Source organism: Capra hircus (genome assembly GCF_001704415.2).
Source record: "Capra hircus breed San Clemente chromosome X unlocalized genomic scaffold, ASM170441v1, whole genome shotgun sequence".
NCBI lineage: Eukaryota > Metazoa > Chordata > Mammalia > Artiodactyla > Bovidae > Capra > Capra hircus.
Window position 1 is genome coordinate 23723720 of NW_017189516.1, and position 17428 is coordinate 23741147.

The window sequence follows — 17428 nt, forward strand, 5'->3', positions numbered from 1 at the left end:
TTCGTGGAAAATGGACTAAATTTAAATTATATATGGAAGATTAAAGATTCATGTGGTTCAGGAGTAGTCAGTACAAGTCTGAAACAAGAAAAGCAAAGAGTAGAGATTTAACCTACCTGCTATTAAGGCAAATTACAAACCCTTCATAAATGAATGAATGTGACATTGGTGAGGGAGCAAATAGGCAATGGAACAAAATAAAATTCAGGGATGAACTCAAGTATATATAGGAACTTGGTACCTAGGAATGGTAACAAAAATCAATGGGGAGAGAAGAGATCATTTAATAAATGGAGTTGGGAAAACTGGATTATTATGTAGAGAAAATAATATTAGACCCTTTCTTAAAGCATACACAGAATAAATACCCAATAAAGACCTGAAATGGATGGCAATATTATAAAACTATAATGTAAACAGTTACATCATAGTTACAGAAAAAGTAGAAACATCTTTATGACTCATGGGTAGGGAAGAATTTATTAAATAAGATCCCCAAATCACACACCATAAACACACAGATTGATGGGTTTGACAAAATCAAATTAAATACCCATTGGTTAGGGGTAAAGTGTACTGATATCTGCCATTTACCTGGAAATGAATCAAAAAGGATAGATAAATGGATGGTTAGAGATAGAGAGAGGGATAGTTATATTGGATAAAGCTGTTATTGTTAATAATAATAGAATCTAAGCAGTGCTCATATGAGTGTTTGCCATACTATTCTTCCAATTTTTCTTTATATGTATGTATATATATGGGCTTCCTGGGTGGTGCAGTGGTAAAGAATCCACCTGCCAATGCAAGAGAAGTGGGTTTAATTTCTGGGTCGGGAAGATCCCCTGGAGTAGGAAATGGCAACCTACTCCAGTATTCTTGCCTGGAAAAATCCCATGGACAGAAGAACCAAGTGGGTTACGGGTTACAGTTCATGGGGTCACAAAGAATCAGATATGACTGAGTCACTGAGCAAAGCACACATGTATGTATGTGTATGTGTGTGTGTGTGTGGGAGGGCTTCCCTGGTGGCTCAGATGGCAAAGAATCAGTCTGTAATGCAGCAGACCTGGGTTTGATCCCTGGGTTGGGAAGATCCCCTGGAGAAGGGAATGGCTACCCACTCCAGTATTCCTGCATGAAGAATTCCATGGACACAGGAGATTAACATATACATACATATATATATATACACATATGTATATGTATATATATAGGCCGTGCCATATGGTATGGCATGCAGAATCTTAATTCCCTGACCAGAAACCCATGGCCCCTGCAGTTGAAGCGCAGTCTTAACCACTGGATGGCCAAGGAAGTCCCAATTTTCTATATGTATGAAATCATAATAATGAAAAGCCAGTGAAAGTGAAATAATTTTGTTCAAAAAGAATATTGTATATGAAGTTTTAAAAAATTGTGGCTGACTGGAAAAGAAATTTGACACATACACACACACATATATAAAAGGCATCTGCTATATTTGTATGTCTACACATATATATATCTCACAAAAAAACTTATGTAATCAGCAAGGAAAAGATAAATAACCTAAAAGAAAGTTTGCAAGATAAATAGGCACTTCAGAGAATGAGAAAACAAATAGCTAATATATTATATAAAAAATAGAAAAGTGAAAGTGAAGTTACTCAGTCGTGTCCAACTCTTTGTGACCCCATTGCCTATGCAGTTCATGGAATTCTCCAGGCCAGAATACTGGAGTGGGAAGCCTTTCCCTTCTCCAGGGGATGTTCCCAACCCAGGGATTGAACCCAGGTGTCCCCCATTGCAGGCAGATTCTTCACCAGCTGAGCTACAAGGGAAGCCCAAGAATACTAGAGTGGGTAGCCTATCCCTTCTCCAGTGGATCTTCCTGACACAGGAACTGAACCAAGGTCTCCTGTACTGCAGGCAGTCTCTTTATCAACTGAGCTATCAGGGAAGCCCTATATATAAAATAGAAGATCAAATAAATGCAAAGTAAAATAGAAGATACTACAAAAAAGATCTTCAAGACCAAGATAATCACAATGGTGTGATCACTGACCTAGAGCCAGACATCTTGGAATGTGAAGTCAAGTGGGCCTTAGAAAGCATCACTACGAACAAAGCTAGTGGAGGTGATGGAATTCCAGTTGAGCTATTTCAAATCCTGAAAGATGATGCTGTGAAACTGCTGCACTCAATATGCCAGCAAATTTGGAAAACTCAGCAGTGGCCACAGGACTGGAAAAGGTCAGTTTTCATTCCAATCCCAAAGAAAGGCAATGCCAAAGAATGCTCAAACTACCACACAATTGCACTCATCTCACACACTAGTAAAGTAATGCTCAAAATTCTCCAAGCCAGGCTTCAGCAATACGTGAACCGAGAACTTCTGATGTTCAAGCGGGTTTTAGAAAAGGCAGAGGAACCAGAGATCAAATTGCCAACATCTGCTGGATCATGGAAAAAGCAACAGAGTTCCAGAAAAACATCTACGTCTGCTTTATTGACTATGCCAAAGCCTTTGACTGTGTGGATCACAATAAACTGTGGAAAATTCTGAAAGAGATGGGAATACCAGACCACCTGACCTGCCTCTTGAGAAACCTGTATGCAGGTCAGGAAGCAACAGTTAGAACTGGACATGGAACAACAGACTGGTTCCAAACAGGAAAAGGAGTACGTCAAGGCTGTATACTGTCACCCTGCTTATTTAACTTATATGCAGAGTACATCATGAGAAACGCTGGACTGGAAGAAACACAAGCTGGAATCAAGATTGCCGGGAGAAATATCAATAACCTCAGATATGAAGATGACACAACCCTTATGGCAGAAAGTGAGGAGGACCTAAAAAGCCTCTTGATGAAAGTGAAAGAGGAGAGTGAAAAGGCTGGCTTAAAGCTCAACATTCAGAAAACAAAGATCGTGGCATCCGGTCCCATCACTTCATGGGAAGTAGATGGGGAAACAGTGGAAACAGTGTCAGACTTTACTTTTGGGGGCTCCCAAATCACTGCAGATGGTGACTGCAGCCATGAAATTAAAAGACGCTTACTCCTTGGAAGAAAGTTATGACCAACCGAGATAGCATACTCAAAAGCAGAGACATTACTTTGCCAACTAAGGTCTGTCTAGTCAAGGCTATGGTTTTTCCAGTGGTCATGTATGGATGTGAGAGTTGGACTGTGAAGAAGGCTGAGCACCGAAGAATTGATGCTTTAGAACTGTCGTGTTGGAGAAGACTCTTGAGAGTCCCTTGGACTGCAAGGAGATCCAACCAGTCCATTCTGAAGAAGATCAGCCCTGGGATTTCTTTGGAAGGAATGATGGTAAAGCTGAAACTCCAGTACTTTGGCCACCTCATGAGAAGAGTTGACTCATTGGAAAAGACTCTGATGCTGGGAGGGATTGGGGGCAGGAGGAGAAGGGGACGACCGAGGATGAGATGGCTGGATGGCATCACTGACTCGATGGACATGAGTCTGAGTGAACTCCGGGAGTTGGTGATGGACAGGGAGGCCTGGCGTGCTGGAATTCATGGGGTCACAAAGAGTCGGACTCGACTGAGCGACTGAACTGAACTGAACTGAACTTGAAACCCAATGGATTGGCAAAAATTAAGAAGTTATATAAGAACTGGCAATAATATGAAGAAATAGAAACTCTTATGTGCTATTCATAATTTAGAACAAATTGCTAGAGAAATCTAGCAATATTTGGTGAAAAATTTATATGCACATTTTACAGGATCCAGGACTTCTACTCTAAAATGCATACTTCTGATAAACTGACACAGAAACACAAAGAGACAGAGACATCGGTGAAGATATTTCTGAAGCACTGTTTGAATACCTAAGAACTGGAAACTATCTATCAAAGAACAAATAAAGTACTGTGATATTAGTACTTGTTGGAATATAATTCAGCAGTCATCAGGAATGAACCATATATGAATATGGATAGATCTAAAAAAGAACACTGAATGAAAAGAGTAAGAAATAGAATTGAGATGTACAACATAATATCTCTTATGTTTAAAAAAAATCTATACAAATAAACATCACTAGAGATTGTATATGGATATGGATCTTGCCAACCCAGGGATTGAACCCAGGTCTCCTGCATTGCAGGCAGATTCTTTTACCATCTGAGCTACTAGGGAAGCCCATATATATGTCATGGCAATCAATTCCAGTGTTTCTAAAGTCAGCATAAAACCTCCCCACTTCAAAATACCATAAAAACCACTTGCTTAAGGGAAATGTCAAAAAAGTAAAAGAGAAATGAACTGACCAATTCCGGGTCACATGGCTTACCGGAGTACACAGCACATGAGCAGCAGATGGGTGGGGACGTTAGCTGGATTGAGCATACTGGGTGTGTCTGACTTCATACAGGCCAGGAAGGCACGCATCCTTCTGTTTTTGTCCTCAACTGCTTTGCCTAGCCAGAGCTTCTTGAGGTTTGGGCAAGTCCATTCTCGAAATGTCAGTGCAGACACCAGCTCTGGGGTTTGAGGTGACTTCCCTTTATAGGCAGACCACTCTTTAAGAATCACTGAAGGAACTAAAAGACAGAAATTGAGGAAAAACAGGCTATAGAGACTCTGAGCATTTCACCGCTGGTCACAACTGACAGAATCCATCACACTTCAACATCTTTATATTTTCTGTCACTATAATTTTTATTGTTAGCAGCAGTAATGGTGAGAATAGTAAGCATTTATCAGATGCTTAGTATGTATTAAGTATTTTATATATAAATGTAAATCTTACTTCTCTAGACAAACCTGAGAAGCATTATGATTATATTATCACAAACTATAGTACCCATTTTATAAATGAAAAACAACCAAAGCTCAACTGTCACATAGTTCTACAGTCATATAGTAGTCCCTCCATTATTCACAGGGAATACATTCCAAGACCCCCAGTGGACACCCAAAACCATGCATAGTACTGAATCCTGTATATACTATGGTTTTTCCAATACCTATAAACCTGTGATAAAGGTATGCAAGAGATTAAGAACAATAATAAAATAGAACAATTATACTGTAATAAAAGTTATCTGAAAGTGGTTCTCTCTCTCAAAAAATCTTATTGTACAAATTTAATGCCTTTTCCATCTTAACTAAGCCCTTATCATGTATTGTGTCCATAACTTTTGCAGTCCAAGATGTGACAGCAAAACTAGCATTAATTTCTTTTTCCTTCTTCACAGTTTCACAGATAGAAGACTTGTTCTTACCATACATCTTTTGTTCTTAGTACAGATGTTAGCAACGTCAGCATATCATTTTTTCCTTCCCTTATTAATTATTGAGAACTTAATAATAATAATTAACTATTAATTATTGAGAACTTTTACCTTTTCACTTAAAGAAAGCACTTTCTTGTTTCTCTTTGGCATATTTGAACTGCTAGTATATTTGAACTCTTGCACTTTGGGGCCATTATTAAGTAAAATAATGATTACTTGATCACAAGCACTTCAACTGATTATAGGGACATCCCTGGCTGTCCAGTGGTTAATATTCTGCACTTCCACTGTAGCGGACACAGGTTCAGTCCCTGGTTGGTGAACTAAGATCCTGCATGCCTCACTGTGTGGCCAAAAAAATAAATAAATAAAATAAAATGATTTTAATACAATAGCGAAGATAGGAAATAGACATTGGTACAACTGTGTGTATAGTTCTACATCATGTGTAGATTCATGCAGTTATCACCACAATCAAGATATAAAACTATTCCATCACCAGAAAGATTTCTCCTGTGCTACCCCTTTTATGGTCACATGCAATGCTCTCTGGCACCATCCTTGATCTCTGCCAACCACTAATCTGCTCTCTATCTCTATAATTTTGTCAGTTTGAGAATGTTATTGAATCAGAATGCAACCTTTTGAGACTGGCATTTTCAGTCAGCATAATGCTCTTGAGATCTATTCATGCTGATGCATATATCAATAGCTCATTCCTACTTTGCTGAGTAATATGCCATGGTATAGATGTACATAGTTTACCTTTTGAAGGACATCTAGGTTATGTCCAGTTTGGGGCTATTATGAATAAAGGTGCTATGAATATTTGTGTATAAGTTCCTACGTAAAAATAAGTCTTCATTCTCTAGCATAAATGCTCCAAAAATGTAGTACTACACACTTATTTTTAGTCTACTTTTAGTTTTAAGGAACTGTCAAATTGTTTTCTAGAGTGGTGGTATCATGTTACATTCCATCAGCAAATCATCAGTGATCCAGTTTTCCCACACTCAATCTAGCATGCTCTATTAACACCATTATTCATTTTAGCCATTCTTTTTTAAAATTTATTTATTTTAATTGGAGGTTAATTACTTTACAATATTGTATTGGCTTTCCCATACATCAACATGAATCTGCCACAGGTATACATGTGTTCCCCATCCTGAACCCCGATAGATAGGTATGTAGCAATACTTCACTGTGGTTTTGATTTGCATTTCGCTAATGGCTAATGATGGCGAATATATTTTCATGTCTTTATATTCCACACATATATCTTGTTCAGTGAAATGTCTGTGAATGTCTTTTGCTGATTTTCTAATTGGATTATTTTTATATTGTTCAGTTTTGAGAGTTCTTGCAGATACTTTCTTTCAGAGTATTTCAGATCCTAGTCTAGATATCTGGCACTTGTTCACCTGTGGATTTCCAGCTGATCCAGTACTATTTGTTAAAAAGACAATCCTTCCTCCAACGAAGTGCTTCTGCAGCTCTGTCAAAAATCAGTTTGCTATACTTGTGTGAGGCAATTTTTGGGTTCTCTATTCTGTTCCATTGGTCTATACCACTGTTGATCACAGTCTTAATCACTGTAGTGACATATTAAGTTTTATAATCAGGTAGAGTGATTGCTCCCAAATTATTATTCCTTCTCAAAAATGTTTTAGCTATGCTAGGTCCTTTCTTTTTCCATATAGATATTAGAATAATCTTATCTTCATATATACAGAATCCTGATAGAATTAGATATAAACTCTGTTAAATCTATATACAATTAATTTAAAAAAAAATTCCAACAAACAAAAGTCCAGTACCAGATAATTTGATAGTGAATTCCCCGAAAATTTAAAGGAGAGCTACCACCTATCCTTCTCAAATGATTCAAAAAAAAAACTGAACAGGGAGGAATGCCTCTATACTCATTCTATATAAAACAAAAAATATCCTTCAAGAATACAGGGAAAATAAAGACATTTTCAGATGAAGGAAAACTAGGATACTTTTAAAAAAGCAAACCTATCCTAAAAGAATGACTACAGGTATTTCTCTACACAAAAAGGAAATGATAAAAGAAGGAATTTTGGAATTATCAGGAAGGAAGAAAAAACAATGAAAAGAACAAATATATGGATAAATACAATATATTTTCTTTCTTCTGAGTTTTCTAAATTATATCTCACAGTAAGCAAAAACTATAACAATGTCTGTAGAGAAAATAATTAAGACAATTATAAGTGGAGAAAGGTAAAAGAGATGTAATAGAGGTCAGGTTCACCTCACTTGAACTGGTAAAACGTCAACACCAGTATAGACTATAAGTTATGTATATACAATGCAATACCTAGTAAATACACTAAAGTAGTTATACAAAGAGATACATTCAAAAACATATAGATAAATAAAAATGGAATTCTAAAATAAGTTCACGTATCTATAGGATGGGAAGGATAGGAAAACAGAGACATGAAAAACAGAACAAACAAGTAAAAATAAAATGACAGACTTAAACTCTAACATGCCAATAATTACATTAAATACAAGTAACTTGGTAAAGTAAAGTAAATTGGTCGAATGACACCAATTAAACACACTGTGGAATCTAAAAAGATGACACAAGGGATTCCCTGATGGTGCAGTGGTTAGGACTGGGCACTTTCACTGCCAGGGCCCAGGTCCAATCCCTGGTCAGAAAAACTAAGATCCTGCAAGCAGAGTCATGAGGCCAAAAAAAAAAAAAAAAAAAGAGAGAGAGAGACACACACACACAAATGAACTTATTTACAAAACAGAAACAGACTCACAGACTTCAAAAACAAACTTATGGTTACCAAAGCAAAAAGGAAAGGGCTGGGAGGGAGGGATAAACTAGGAGATTGGGATTAAAACATACGCACTACTATACATAGAAGATATAAAGCAACAAGGACCTACTGAAAAGCACAGGGAACTCTATTCAATATTCTGTAATAACCTCTATGGGAAAAGAATCTGAAAAAGTGGATATATGTATAACTGATTCACTTTGCTGTACTAACACAACACTGGAAACTAACACTGAAACTAACACAACACTGTAAATCAACTATACCCAAACATAAAATAAAAGTTTAAAAAAGGGTTCCCTTTCCTCCACATCCTTTGCCAATATTTGTTGTCTTTTTGATAACCATTCTGAAAGGTGTAAGGAGATATCTCACTGTGGTTTTTATTTGCATTTCCCTGATGACTGGAGAAGTTGAGCATTTTTTCACATGTCTGTTGGCCATCAGTATGTCTTTAGAAAAATGTCTATTCAGATCCTATGCCAATTATTTAATTGGGTTGGTTTTTTGATGTGGAGTACAAAGTATTCTTTGTATATTTTGGATATTAACCCATTGTTGGATAGATCATTTGCAAATCTTTCCCAATTCAGTGCATAGCCTTTCTGTTTTGTTGATAGTTTCATATGCTATGCAGAGTTTTCAGTTTGATGGAGTCCCATTTATTTATTTTTGTTTTTGTTTACCTAACATGAGACATATCAAATAAGAAAAAAAAACAACAACAAACCCTAACACTGATGTCAAAGAGCATAGGGTTTAGGTTTCTTTTAGAAGTTTTTATGGTTTTAGGTGTTATGTTTAACTGTTTAATCCATTGCATGTAGCTATCCAGTTTTCCCAACACCATTTATTGAAGAGGCTGTCTTTTTCCCCATTGCATATTTTCGTTTCTTTTTCTCATAGATAAGTTGCTTATGTAATTTTGGGCTTATTTATGGGCTCTCCATTCAGTTCCATTGATCCATATATCTGTTTATGTGCCAGTACCATTCTGTTTTGATTACTGAAGCTTTGTGTGTAATACAGTTTGAAATTAGGGACTGTGATGCCTCCTGTTTTGTTCTTTTTTTTTTTTTTTACTTTACAATATTGTATTGGTTTTGCCATACTTCAACATGAATCCGCCACAGGTGTACACATGTTCAGCAAAAGAGACACAGATGTATAGAACAGTCTTTTGGACTCTGTGGGAGAGGGAGAGGGTGGGATGATTTGGGAGAATGGCATTGAAACATGTATAATATCATATAAGAAACGAATCGCCAGTCTAGGTTTGATGCAGGATACAGAATGCTTGGTTCTGTTTTGTTCTTTTCTTTAAAATTTACAACATTGTGTTAGTGTCAGGTGTACAGCAAAGTGACTCCATTTTATACACATTATACATAGGCTTCCCTGGTAGCCAGGCGGTAGAGAATCTGAACTTGAATATATAATACAAGATATATAATTATAACTATATAATATATATAACATATATATATTTTTTTCAGATTGTTTTCTCATATAGATAATTACAGAGTATTGAGTTTCCTTGGTTACACAGTAGATCCTTATTGATTATCTGCTTTATGCATGCATGCTATGCGTGCTAAGTCACTTCAGTTGTGTCCAACTCTTTGTGATCCCAAGGACTGTAACCCACCAGGCTCCTCTGTCCATGGAATTTTCCAGGCGAGAATACAGAGTGGGTTGCCATTTCCTCCTCCAGGGGATCTTCTTGACCAGGGATCAAACCCATGTCTCTTCTATCTCCTGCATTGGCAGGCAGGTTCTTTACCACAAGCGCTGTTTATGTTAATCCCAACCTCCTAATTTATCTTTTCTCCCCAACCTTTCCCCTTTGGTAACCATAACTTTGTTTTTGAAGTCTGTAAGTCTGTTTCTGTTTTGTAAATAAGTTCTTTTGAGCCACTTTTCAGATTTTCCACACATAAGCAGTATCATATGATATTTGTCTTTCTCTAACTTACTTCACTTAGTATGATAATCTCTAGTTCCATCTGTACTGCTGCAAATGGCATTATTTCATTCTTTTGTAACGGCTTGAGTAATATCCTAGTGTATGTGTGTGTGAGAGAGAGAGTGAGAGTGAGTGTATTCCATTATCTTCTTCATAGATTACTCTGTTGATGGAAATTTAGGCTGCTTTCATGTCTTGGATACTATAAATAGTGTTGCTATAACCATTCGGTTGCATGTATCTTTTCAAATTAGTTTTCACCTTTTCCAGATATATGCACAGGAGTGGGATTACTGGATCATATGGTAGTTCTAGTTTTAGTTTTTTAAGGAAAAACACCATATTGTTCTCCATGTTTTTTTGTTTTTAAGACTTTATGGCTATTTGGGTCTTCTGTGTTTCCATATAAATTTTAGAGTTGTTTTAGTTCTGTGGAAAACATTGTTGGTATTTTGATAGGGATTGCATTGAATCTGTAGATTACCTTAGGTAGTATGGTTTTTGGCAATATTAACTCTTTGATTCCACAAACAATTATATCTTTCTGTTTGTGCTATCTTCAATTTCTTTCATCAAAGATTAATAATTTCCTGAATATAGGTCCTTTAACACCTTGCTTAGATTTATTCCCAGGTATTTTAATTTTTTTAATTGGAGGATAATAGCTTTACAGTGTTTTACTGGTTTACTTTAATCTTTACATGACTGTTTGTTGGGAGTTTTTGATTACAGATTCAATTTCATTAAATTGGCCTGTTCATATTTTCTATTTCTTCCTGATTTAGTCTTGGGAGATTGTATATCTCTAGGAATTTCTACTTTTCTTCTAAGTTGTCCATTTTATTCATTTTTCAATTTTTAAAAATTTTTGTTGTATATTGGAATATAGTTGGTTAACAATGTTGTTAGTTTCAGGCATACTGCAAAGTGATTGAGCTATATGTATACATGTACCTATTCTTTTCCAAATTCTTTTCGCATTTAGGTTATTTTACAGAGTACTGACCAGAGTTCCCCGATTCCTGTTGGTTATCTATTTTAAATATAGCAGTGTGTACGTATCAATCCTAAACCCCCAATCTCTCCTCCCACCTTCCCCTTGATATAGGTTGTCCATTTTATTGATGTAAAATTGTCCATAGTAATCTCTTATGATCTTTTTCATTTCTGTGGTGTTGGTTGTAGCTGCTCCTTTTTCATTTCTAATTTTATTGATTTGGGCCCTCTATTTTTCTTGATGAAGCTAGATAAAAATTTACCAGTTTTATCACTTCAAAGAACAGGGTCTTAAGTTCATTGATCTTTCTTATTTTTAGTCTCCATGGCATTTATTTCTGTTCTGATTTTTATCATTTCTTCTACTACCTTTGGGGTTTTTGCTCCTATTTTCTACTTTCTTTAGGTGTAAGGCTGGGTTGTTTCAGATTTTTCTGAAAGGCTGGCTTGCATCAGTTCAGTTCAGTTGCTCGGTGGTGTCTGACTCTGCGATCCCATGAATTGCAGCACGCCAGGCCTCTCTGTCCATCACCAACTCCTAGAGTTCACTCAGACTCATGTCCATCGAGTCAGTGATGCCATCCAGCCATCTCATCCTCGGTTGTCCCCTTCTCCTCCTGCTCCCAATCCCTCCCAGCATCAAAGTCTTTTCCAATGAGTCAACTCTTCTCATGAGGTGGCCAAAGTACTGGAGTTTCAGCTTTAGCATCATTCCCTCCAAAGAAATCCCAGGGCTGATCTCCTTCAGAATGGACTGGTTGGGTCTCCTTGCAGTCCAAGGGACTCTCAAGAGTCTTCTCCAACAGCACAGTTCAAAAGCGTCAATTCTGTGGCGCTCAGCCTTCTTCACAGTCCAACTCTCACATCCATACATGACCACAGGAAAAACCATAGCCTTGACTAGACAGACCTTAGTTGGCAAAGTAATGTCTCTGCTTTTGAATATGCTATCTAGGTTGATCATAACTTTTCTTCCAAGGAGTAAGCTTCTGTTAATTTCACGGCTGCAATCACCATCTGCAGTGATTTTGGAGCCCCCCAAAATAAAGTCTGACACTGTTTCCACTGTTTCCCCATCTATTTCCCATGAAGTGATGGGACTGCATGCCATGATCTTTGTTTTCTGAATGTTGAGCTTTAAGCCAACCTTCACTCTCCTCTTTCACTTTCATCAAGAGGCTTTCTAGTTCCTCTTCACTTTCTGCCGTAAGGCTGATGTCATCTGCATATCTGAGGTTATTGAGAGTTCTGGCAATCTTGATCCCAGCTTGTGTTTCTTCCAGTCCAGCGTTTCTCATGATGTACTCTGCATATAAGTTAAATAAGCAGGGTGACAATATACAGCCTTGACGTACTCCTTTTCCTATTTGGAACCAGTCTGTTGTTCCATGTCCAGTTCTAACTGTTGCTTCCTGACCTGCATACAGATTTCTCAAGAGGCAGGTCAGGTGGTCTGGTATTCCCATCTCTCAGAATTTTCCACAGTTTACTGTGATCCACACAGTCAAAGGCTTTGGCATAGTCAATAAAGCAGAAATAGATGTTTTTCTGGAACTCTCTTGCTTTTTCTGCCTTTTCTAAAACCAGCTTGAACGTCAGGATGTTCATAGTTCACGTATTGCTGAAGCCTGGCTTGCAGAATTTGGAGCATTACTTTACTAGCATGTGAGATGAGTGCAATTGTGTGGTAGTTTGAGCATTCTTTGGCATTGCCTTTCTTTGGAATTGGAATGAAAATTGACCTTTTCCAATGATACAGATGAACCTATTTCCAAGGCAGGAATAGAGACAGAGAGATAGAGAATGGACCTATGGACACAGCAGGGGAACGGGAGGGTGGGATGAATTGGGAGATTAGGGTTGACATATATACACTACTGTGTGTAAAACACATACACTGGGGCTTCCCTGGTGGCTCAGATGGTAAAGCATCTGCCTGTAATGTGGGAGACCCAGGTTCAATCCCTGGGTTGGGAAGATCCACTGGAGAAGGAAATGGCAACACACTCCAGTATTCTTGCCTGGAGAATTCCATGATTGAGGAGCCTGGTAGGCTATAGTCTACGGGGTCACAAAGAGTTGGACATGACTGAGCGACTTCACTTTGCTTTGCTTATGTGTAAAACAGATAGCTAGTGGGAACCTGCTATATAGCACAGGGAGTTCAGCTCAGTGCTCTTTTGATGACCTAGATGGGTGGGATGGGCATGGGGTGGGAGGAAGTCCTAAGAGGGAGGGTATATATGCATACATATAGCTGATTCACTTCGTTGTACAGCAGAAATTAACACAATATTTTAAAGCACTTATACTCCAAAGAAAAAGTCTTTAAGTGTATAAATATAGATGCTAGAGTGGGTGTGGAGAAAAGAGAACCCTGCTAAACTGTTTGTTGGAATGTAAATTGTTGCAACCACCATGAAGAACCATACTGGGGCTCCTTAAAAAACTCAAAATAGAGTTACCATATATATGATCCAGCTACTCTACTCCTGGGCATATATCCAGAAAAGATGAAAACTCTAATTTGAAAAGAGACATGAATCCCAATGTTCATAGGAGCACTATATTTCAATAGCCAAGACACAGAAGCAACAACAAAAAAAGTCCTCTTAATCATAGGCTTTCCTGATGGCTCAGACGGTAAAGAATCTACCTGTAATGCGGGAGATCTGAGTTCGATCCTGGGTTCAGAAGATCCCCTGGAGGAGGGCATGGCAACCCACTCCAGTATTCTTGCCTGGAGAATCCCCATGGATATAGGAGCCTATTGGGCTATATAGGTCACAAAGAGCTGGACATGACTGAGCAACTAAGCACAGTACACAGCACATTTATCATAGGGGACTGGAATGCAAAAGCAGGAAGTTAAAAGATACCTAGAGTAACAGGCAAGTTTGGCCTTCAAGTACAAAATGAAGCAGGGCAAAGGCTAACAGAACTCTGCCAAGAGAATGCACTAGTCATAGCAAACCCCCTTTTTCAACAATGTAAGAGACAGCTTTACACATGGACATCACCAAATGGTCAATACTGAAATCAGACTGATTACATTCTTTATTTGTAGCCGAAGATGGAGAAGCTGTATACAGTCGGAAAAAATAAGACCTGGAGCTGACTGTGGCTCAGATCATCAGCTTCTCATAGCAAAATTCAGGCTTACATTAAAGAAAGTGGGGAAAACCACGAGGCTAGTCAGATACAACTTAAATCAATCCCCTATAAATATACAGTGGAGGTGATGAATACATTCAAGGGATTAGATCTAGTAAACAGAGTGCCTGAAGAATATGGACAAAGTAACAATGTACATGAGATAGCAAACAAAACTGTGCCAAAGAAAAACAAAGGCAAGAAGGCACAGTGGTTGTCTGAGGAGGCTTTACAAATAGCTGAGGAAAGAAGAAAAGCAAAAAGCTAGGGAGAAAGGGAAACGTACATCCAACTAAATACAGAGTTCCAGAGAATAGCAAGGAGAGACAAGAAGGTCTTCTTCAATGAACAATGCAAAGAGACAGAGGAAAACAACAGAAAGAGTAAGACTGGAAATCTCTACAAGAAAACTGGAAATATCAAAGGAACATTTCATCCAAAGATGGGCACAATAAAGGAAAGAAATGTTAAAGACCTAATAGAAGCTGAAGAGATCAAGAAGTGATGGAAAGATATCCAGAAGAACTGTACAAAAAGGATGTTAATGACCCGGATCTTAATAACCACAATGGTGTAGTCTCTCACTCAGAGCCAGACATTCTGGAGTGTGAAGTCAAGTGGGCCTTAGGAAGCACTCCTGCCAATAAAGTTAGGGGATGTGATGGAATTTCAGCAGAGCTACTTAAAATCCTAACTGATGATGCTATTAAAGTGCTGTACTCAATATGTCAGTAAATTTGGGAAATGCAGCAGTGGCCATAGGACTGGAAAAGGCCAATCCACTTTCCAAGTCCCAAGAAGGGCAGTACTAAAGAACGTTCAAACCACTAGACAATTACACTCATCTCCCATGCTAGTAAGGTTATGCTCAAAATACTACAAGATAAGCTTCAGCGTTAAGTGAACTGAGAACTTCCAGAGGTTTAAGCTGGGTTTAGAAAAGGCAGAGGAACAAAAGATCAAATTGCCAACATTCACTGAATCATAGAGAAAGTAAGGGAATTCCAGAAAAACATCTACTTCTGTTTCATTGACTACACTAAAGTATTAAAAAAACTAAGATCATGGCATCCAGTCCCATTACTTCAAGGCAAATAAAAGGGGAGAAGGTAGGAGCAGTGACAGATTTCCTCTTCTTGGGCTCTATAATCACTGCAGATGGTGACTACAGCCATGAAATTAGAAGACGATTGCTTCTTGGCAGGGAAGCTATGGCGAACCTAGACAGTGTGTTAAAAAGCAGACATGACTTTGCTGACAAAGGTCGGTAGAGTCAAGACTAAGGTCTTTCCAGTAGTCAGGCACAGATGTGAAAGCTGGACAATAAAGAAGGCAGAGAACTGAAGAATTGATGCTTCTGAACTATAGTGCTGGAGAAGACTCTTGAGAGTCCCTTGGAAAGCAAGGAGATCAAACCAGTCAATCTTGAAGAAAATCAACTTTGAATACTCTTTGGACAGACTGATGTTGAAGCTGAAGTTCCAACACTTTGGCCCCCTGACACGAACAGCCAACTCACTGGAAAAGACCCTGATGTTGGTAAAGAATGAAGACAGAAGAGGGTGAAAACAGAGGATGAGATGGTTAGATGGCAACACCGATTCAATGGACATGAACTTGGCCAAACTATGGGAGATGGTGAGGGACAGGGAAGCTGAGTGTGCTGTAGCCCACAGGTTCACAAAGAGTCATACACAACTTGGCGACTAAACAACAATAATAACAACAACAACAACACACATAGTTATATTTCTCAGCCATAAAAAAGATTGAAAATCTACCATTTGCAGCAACATGGATGGACCTAAAGAATATTATGCTTAGTGAAATAAGTCAGACAGAGAAAGACAAATATCATATGATATCACTTATATGTGGAATATATAAAAATGATATAAAGGAACTTATTTACAAAACAGAAACACACACAGGCTTTGAAAACAGACTTAACAGTTATCAAAGGGGGATAGGGGAAATAAATTAGGAGTTGGGGATTAACAGATGAAAGGTTGTTGCTGAGCCATGAAAGACACCGGGATTCTTGGCCTTTGGAGGAGAGGAATTCAATCTGGGGCCAGTGACAAGGCTTGATCACTCAGAGCTTTTGCGTGATAAAGTTTTATTAAAGTATAAAAGAGATAGAGAAAGCTTCTGACATAGACATCATAAGGGGGAAGAAAGAGTGCCACCCCTGCTAGCCTTTAGCAGTATGTTATATACCTGTCAGCAAGCAGTTAATTAGAGAAAGGGAATGTCTCAAAACTCAGAGCGGCACCAGGCCCCTGACCCACAACATGCATTTTGAGATAACACTAGCACAAGGTGAGTCATCCTGGGTCATAAACTGATTGACATGAATCTTGAAGAAAGGCAGGTTTCCAAGTAAACATATAGTTTCATTAACATAGATTAGGAGAACAATATATGAGTAAAACATACTGGTTTGCTGAGCCATTATCAGTTCTGAGGTTCTGAGTCTTAAGAAAGACAGAGTCTAGAGTAAATACATAGTTCAGTAACATACCTTAAGAAAACCATTTCCATAAGAAAAAAGCATTGGTTAGCTCAAAGTTTGAGAAAAATTAAGATTAGGTGGAACCAGGTGCCATCATGGCAACACAAAATTTTAAGAGAACCCTCCTTTTAATTTTGTATAAAGAAGGGAAAATTTCCTTTTGCTGCTTAAGAGAGAGATAAAAAACGTCTGACATTTGCAGCCTATTTCTTCTGTTTGTAGACTCCTGGCCTTTCTGCCGGTTACCCTCTCATAGATACACACTACTATATATAAAGTAGATAACCAACAAGGACCTACTATATATATATATATATATATATATATATATATATATATAGCACACGGAACTACGTTGAAATATGTTCAATATCTATAATAGGAAAGAATATATATATAAAAAGGAACCAATTTTGCTGTACACCTAAAACCTACACAACACAATAATTCAAGTATACATCAATAAAAAAATCATTCTTCCTGTCTTTAGATTTGGAAGGGGTTGACTGTAATCTATCTTGTCATGATTTCTTTGGGTTTATACTATCTATAACTCACTCAGCTTCCCTGGTGGCTCAGCTGGTAAAGAATACTCCTGCAATATGGGAGACCTGGGTTTGATCCCTGGGTTGGCAAGATCCCCTGGAAAAGGGAAGGGCTACCGACCTCAGTATTCTGGCCTGGAGAATTCCATGGACTGGTATAGTACATGGGGTTGCA

General features: G+C 38.0%; 1 protein-coding gene across 1 annotated transcript in view; it reads right to left on the reverse strand.

Moving 5' to 3' along the window:
* FAM120C (family with sequence similarity 120C) overlaps positions 1–17428 on the reverse strand; it is a 133165-nt gene that overhangs the window by 35996 nt on the left and 79741 nt on the right. Inside the window, exon 10 of the mRNA XM_018043858.1 lies at positions 4305–4554. Within this exon, the coding sequence (XP_017899347.1) occupies positions 4305–4554 (250 nt within the window). The remainder of the gene's footprint in view (positions 1–4304; positions 4555–17428) is intronic.